This window comes from Otolemur garnettii, unplaced genomic scaffold, assembly GCF_000181295.1.
Source record: "Otolemur garnettii isolate 467f Iridium unplaced genomic scaffold, OtoGar3 scaffold00038, whole genome shotgun sequence".
In the NCBI taxonomy this organism is placed as follows: domain Eukaryota; kingdom Metazoa; phylum Chordata; class Mammalia; order Primates; family Galagidae; genus Otolemur; species Otolemur garnettii.
Window position 1 is genome coordinate 5,095,163 of NW_003852433.1, and position 7,148 is coordinate 5,102,310.

The window sequence follows — 7,148 nt, forward strand, 5'->3', positions numbered from 1 at the left end:
GGGTCCGGGCTGGGGATTCGAACCTGCCACCTTAGGTGCACGTGGCTGGTGCCCCAGCCAGTTGAGCCATAGGCGCCGAGCCACACAGAACCCTTTCTGATGTACTTCAAATGAATGGTCCAATATTATTGGAATAGTAATGTCAAGCCTTGCTGCTAATTAATGCATAGATTGAGATGGATCTGCTTCCACTACCAGCTCTCAGCTCATCATTATCCATCTTGGTCTTAGGTTGCCCACGTGGCTCATTTTCAAGATTAAAATCACCAGAATGGAACTTCTTAAACCATTGACATACTGTGCATTCATTAGCCACATCCTTCTCAACCATGATGGAACTCATATTAAAAAATAACATGAATTCTAGACTTATCCATGGTTTCACAAAAATTGCTCTGAAAACAATTTGAGAGATCATAATCCAAAACAAGCATTTGAGAAAATAATAAACATTAGTGTAGTGTTCTATGTGATTTTTTTTTTTTTGAGACAAAGCCTCAAGCTGTCCCTCTGGGTAGAGTGCCGTGGCATTACAGCTCACAGCAACCTCCAACTCCTGGGCTCAAGCGAGTCTCACCCAGGAAGTGTCCGAGTGCAATGCTAGAGATATCAGTTGTCAAACTTAGTACTTAAGGAAATTAGTCATGTCTTAGTTAATAACCTAATAACAATGAATGATAAATATTTACAAAACTTAGTAGCTATAAGGCTTTTTCCTTCTTTCTTTATGTCCACATATGCTATCACACATGTTTTTTTATTTTATTTTTTGAGACAGAGCCTCAAGCTGTCACCCTGGGTTAGAGTGCTGTGGCATCACAGCTCACAGCAGCCTCCAACTCCTGGGCTCAAGGGATTCTCCTGCCTCAGCCTTCTGAATAGCTGGGACTACAGGCGCGCGCCACAACGCCTGGCTATTTTTTGGTTGTAGTTGTCATTGTTTGTCAGGCCCAGGCTGGATTCAAACCCGTCAGTTCTGGTGTATGTGGCTGGCACCTTAGCCGCTTGAGCCATACATGTTTTTTAAATTAAAGGTACTTATATCCTACATGGCTAATCTTTTTTTATCTCTTTGCATTCTCAATATGTGGCAATCAGTAAATGTTTGTTGTTTAGTTTAGCAAACATTAATTTATCAGCTAAGATGTGCCAGACAGCTAGGTAGTGGATTTACAAAAGGGAATAAGACATGGCACTCTGCCTTCAAAGATTATATTAGCTGGTAGTAAGTATCATCTTTACAGTGAAACAGAATGTAAGATACATGAGGGAGGGAGTTTTTATCTGTTTTGTTCACTGTGGCATCTCAGAATCTAAAACAATAGCTAGATTATACTGAAATTAAATAAATATTTGAATTAAGATTTTCATATTTGGAGACTGGAAGGAAGAGCATTTCTGGCTGAAAGAACTGCATAAGACCATATTTTCTGAACTTATTTGACCAGCAAACACTTAAATTTTTTTTCTGAGAACCTATGTACATAAAATGCATGTAAATGTACAACTAAATGAATTTTTACAAACAACACATTCTTGTAACAAAAGTCAGATGTTAAAAAAATAGAACTAGTACTAACACCTCCTCTTATGCTTCCTTCTACTTGTTATCCCCTCTTTCTACCAAGAGAAACCACCATCCTGACATCTGTCAGCATAATTTCGTTTCACCTACTTTAGTACTTTACGTAAATGAAATCACACAGTAGTATTCATTTGTATCTGGTTCCTTTTGCTCAGCCTTACATGTGAGAATCATCTGTATTGTTAAGTATAGTTATAGATCAATCATTCTCATTGCTGTTTCCAATTTGGGGCTATTACAAATAATGCTGTTATGAACATTCTAATATATGTCCTTTGGTAAACATATGTAAATATATGTGTTGGGTATACACTTATGAGTGGAATATGAGTCATAGGATATGTGTGTGTTTAGCTTTATGAGATATAAGCAATTTTCCAAAGAGGTTGCACCAATTTACAGTCCCACAACCAATGTTTAAGAGTTTTGATTGTTACACATCCTTAATAACATTTGATATTTTCTGATATTTAAAATTTTTAGCTATTTTAATGGATGTGTAGTGTTCTATGTGATTTTAATGTTCATTTTCCCGATGAAGTTCAAATACATTTTGTTTTTTGGCCATTTGGATGTGTTTTCTTGTGAAGTGTCTGTTCAAGTCTTTGCCTATTCTATTAAGTTGTCTGTTTTAAGGAATTTGGGGAGATCTTTATATATTCTGGATATGAATCCATTTTCCAGACATATGTATTGAGAATATTTTCTCCCATCCTTGAATTGCCTCTTTGCTCTTTTTTTTTTTTTTTTTTTTTTTTGAGACAGAGCCTCAAGCTGTCCCCCCTGGGTAGAGTGCCGTGGCATTACAGCTCACAGCAACCTCCAACTCCTGGGCTCAAGCGAGTCTCCTGCCTCCACCTCCCAAGTAGCTGGGACTACAGGCGCCCGCCACAACGCCCTGCTATTTTTTGGTTGCAGCCGTCATTGTTGTTTGGCGGGTCCGGGCTGGGGATTCGAACCCGCCACCTTAGGTGTACGTGGCTGGCGCCTTAGCCGGTTGAGCTATAGGCGCCGAGCCGCCTCTTTGCTCTTAATAGGGTATCAATGAGTAGATGTTCTTAGGTTAATATAGTCTAATTCATCAATATTTGGAAAATACTTTTCTTTTTTGGAGACAGAGTCTCAGTCTGTCACCCTGGGTAGAGTGCTGTAGCATCCTAGCTCACAGCAACCTCAAACTCTTGGGCTTGAGCAATCTTCTTGCCTCAGCCTCCCAAGTAGCTGGGACTACAGGCATGTACCACTACGCCTGGCAATATGGAAGATGGATTGATTAAAACTATTGCCAGGGAGATCAGGGGCCACTGCAATATCCAAGGAAAGAACTGAGTATGTCCTGAGCCAAGGTAGTGGCTGTGGAAGGGAAAGGAGAAAACAGATTTGAGAACTCTTTTAGGGCGAATTAGTAGAATTTAGTGAGAAAGGAAGCTGCTTCTAGCCTGGATGACTTGGAGTAGATGATGATTCACTTGTCTGAGAATGAAACTTAAGATCCAGTTTTAGAGGTAGTAGAAATAAAATGAATTTAAGGGATCTAAAGAGTAGTCTAAGGTGCAGATGTTCAGAAAATAAAAGTACAGATACGAGATTCAGAACAGAAATAGGGACTTGAAGTCCTCTCTGTATAAACCATAGCTGAAACCGTGAGACTAGGTGAAATTATCCAAGAACAGAGCTACGAAAAGAAAATAATTGAAGACAGAACCCTGGGGACAACCAACATTTAAAAGGAAGAACAACTGGAAAAAATAAAAGAGACTGAGGTAGATGTGTAGGGATAGGTAAAAAACCAAAATAGTGTTATGGCAGCTTGAAGAAGAAAATAGAATATGTGGGCAATAGTCAGTTACTGCAAAGAAGTTACATATTAGGATAGGGTGACCAGACGTCCGGATTTTGGCGGGATAGTCCCGCTTTTCAACAATTTGTCCAGCGTCCCGCTGCGTTTTAAAAAAGTCCTGATTTTTGGAAAGAATGCACGAACGGGCTGGAGAACAAGAAGGGAATATACGGTTTTCGGCCGCCATATGGCTATTTTGCCAGAATATGAGTTTTATATTATTTTTGTTAATTTTATAATGTTAAACTGTTATAAATAATTGCTGAGAAGTGATTATGGAGAACTGCTTATCAAAGTTTGCATTGTTGTCAGGCCCTGCCTGCCCGGTCCCCCGCCCCGCCCCCACTCTGCCCCCCCCATGTTGTCCCCCCTTACAGGTGTTAAAATCTGGTCACCCTATATTAGGAGGAATGAGAAGAAGTCAGTGATAGGAAATACTTGGTGACTTTGGAGAAAACAGTGTACAATGAGGGGAGTACAGCCAGATTCTAGTGGGGTCTGAGGACTTTCTGAGAAGGAAGGAGATTATATAATCATAATAAAAACTTTTTTGCTTCATATCCATGGATCATTGTGAAATAAACTGTTTTAATCTTGAATTATTGAGTAATTGTTTGCCTTTCTGCTGTGCCTTGCCTGTGAAGATCTAATTGAATGCAGTTTTTAAAGCTTTGTTTTCTTTTGGTTACCCATGCAGTATCAAATTAGAAATGTTAGAACAGGGGTGGGGTCTTGGTGTGTGCCACACCTTTTGGGGGCAAGACATGCTTTGTAAGAGGGACTTTGCCTAACAAATGCAATCAGTGTAACCTGGTTTCTTGTACCCTCAATGAATCCAACAATGAAAAAAAAAAAAAAGAAATGTTAGAACATTTTTTCATCATAGCTATGGTAGTGGTGTGAATATACTAAAGAATACTAATCTTTTTTCACTTTTTATTTCTTCCAGGGAACAGTTTTTCCATCTCAAATCACTAACGAGCATGAGTCACTGATAATGGTGAAGAAACTTTTTGCTACTTCTATCTCATGTATAACATATCTAAGGGGACTGTTTCCAGAGAGCTCTTATGGAGAGCGCCATTTGGATGGTAAAGTTAAACTCAATGATTTTTTTGGCTGTTGTGGCCCTTTTTTCTATTCAGTACGAGTAAAGTGTGCTAATTCCAACTCCTGGGCCTGTTCTTCAAGACCAATTTGCTAATCTATTTTCCATTTTAATTTTACTATTTTTAGTGATTTTACTTATAGGAATCATTAGTTCCTGACTAGATATCAAAAGACAGACTGAGGATAAAAGAAATCTGTATGGATAAGACCCTTAATTCTAAATTACACTTATAAAAGCAATAGCCAGATCAAAATCTATTTGAATGCTATAGATTTGTGCCTCAGTTGAATTTGTCCTTTGAGGTATACTTTGGCATTGAGGAAGTTTAGAGTTCAAAAAAACTCTTCTCCCTGTTAATATATATAAATAGGCTGGAGAAAAAATGCCAAGCTCATTTTTTTTTTCCTGGGAAAAATGAACCTTTAATATTGCTTAAAACTGAAGAGTTGGGGGTGGCACCTGTGGCTCAAAGGAGTAGGGCACCAACCCTATATACCAAAGGTGGCAGGTTCAAACCCAGTCCTGGCCAAAAAAAAAAACTGCAGAGAAAAAAAAAACACTGAAGAGTAAGCTAAAACATGCTAAGAATCCTTTGCTGTGATATCTAATGATTGCAATCTAGACAATTAAGGAGCTTTCAATTTTTGTTTAAACAGACATGCCCTCATATTTCTCAATTATTAAAAGAAAAATTAGAGATTTTGTTTGTTTGTTTGTTTGTTTGAGACAGAGTCTCACTTTGTTGCCCCTGGCAGAGTTGTGGCATCATAGCTCAGAGCAACCTCAGATTCCTGGGCTCAAGCAATTCTCTTTTTATTTTTTGAGACAGAGTCTCACTTGGTCACCCTGGGTAGAGTGCTATGGCGTCATAGCTCACAGCAACCCCAAACTCCTGGGCCCAGGTGATTCTCTTGCCTCAGCCTCCCAAGCAGCTGGGACTACTGGTGCCCACCACATTGCCTGGCTATTTTTAGAGACGGGTTCACTATGGCTCAGGCTGGTCTCGAACCTGTGAGCTCAAGCAATCCACACATCTTGGCCACTCAAGTGCTGCGAATATAGGCATGAGCCACTGTGCCAGGCCAAAAATTAGGGATTTTTAAATGCAGTATGAGCCTTAGTCTTCCTCTTCCTTTTTCTCTTCCTTTCCAAGCTCATTTTTGGTTAGCATGGATATTTAGACAATTATTATTCTAATCAGTTACATTATTTTCTTAATTGCCAGGTTTTCTGCTTTTGTTCCCTTTTATTTCTTGTGCCCTTAAACTTTTAATCTCATTGCCTTGTATTACAAGCTGTTTCTGACTTTTTTCCTTCTCTTGTATTAAAAAAAAAAGCTAAGACTGATCAATTTTTTAAAAGCTGAATTGTGAATCTTAACTTATTTGTCACTATAATAGGAACTATCAATTGGAAATAAAGATAGACAGATATAAGTTTCCTTATAAAATGTTATTTTCCAAACCCTAATTTAAAATTGAGCACATCTGTATCTAATGATATATTTTAGCCTCATTACAATTTAATGTTCTTTTTTTTTTTTTTTTTTTTGAGACCAAGTCTCAAGCTCTTGCCCTGGGTAGAGTGCTGTGGTGTCACGGCTCACAGCAACCTCATACTGTTGGGCTTAAGCAATTCTCTTGCCTCAGCCTCCCAAGTAACTGGGACTACAGGCACTCACCACAGTGCCCAACTATTTTTTGGTATAGTTGTCATTGTTGTTTGGCAGGCCCAGGCAGTTCAAACCTGCCACCCTTGGTGTAGGTGGCCGGCACCCTGCCAACTGAGCTACGGGTGCTGCCACAATTTAATATTCTTAAGCAATATTACATTCTTTTTATGAGCGTCAATAAAATGCATGAGTGCTGTAAGTATATAATTAGGATATTTGCAATTATGACAACCTCATTTTTATTATGACCTCTTTTGGTCTATGAGATATAATCTCTAATAGTCATAGTGTTCATATCTAGCATATAGTTGCAGTTCCCCTTATGTTTGGAATATAGAGTCAAATTCTTGTTTGAAAGAGTTTTCTTCAAACTCTTATTTGACAAAAAAGAGTTATATGGGCTGGGTGCAGTGACTCATACCTGTAATCTTAGCACTGTGGGAGGCTGAGGCAGGTTATTTGCTTGAGCTCAGGAGTTGGAGACCAGCCTGAACAAGAGAGACCCCCTCTCTACTAAAAATAGAAACAAGTGGTTCAGCACCTATGGCTCAAGCAGCTAAGGTGACAGCCACATACACCTGAGCTGGCGGGTTCGAATCCAGCCCAGGCGACAGCTGCAACCAAAAAATAGCCAGGCGTTGTGGCAGGCACCTGTAGTCCCAGCTACTTGGGAGGTGGAGGCAGGAGAATTGCTTGAGCCCAGGAGTTGGAGGTTGCTGTGAGCTGTGATACCACAGCACTCTATCCAGGGCAACAGCTTGAAGCTCTGTCTCAAAAAAAGTATATAGAAACAAGTAGCTGGGTGTAGTGGTGGGTGTCTGTAGTCCTAGCTACTCAGGAGGTTGAATCACTTGAGTCCAAGAATTTGAGGTTGCTTTGAGCTATGATGACACCACAGCACTCTACCCAGGGCTACAGAGTGAGACTCTTATCTCAAAAA

The 7,148-nt window shown here is 39.5% G+C and overlaps 1 protein-coding gene across 8 annotated transcripts in view; it reads left to right on the top strand.

Moving 5' to 3' along the window:
* Positions 1–7,148, top strand: part of HORMAD2 (HORMA domain containing 2) — a 43,452-nt gene that overhangs the window by 19,277 nt on the left and 17,027 nt on the right. For all 8 annotated transcript variants that reach the window (XM_012805274.2, XM_023513255.1, XM_012805278.2 and 5 more), the window contains one exon: positions 4,375–4,516. In XM_012805274.2, coding sequence (XP_012660728.1) covers positions 4,375–4,516 — 142 coding nt within the window. The remainder of the gene's footprint in view (positions 1–4,374; positions 4,517–7,148) is intronic.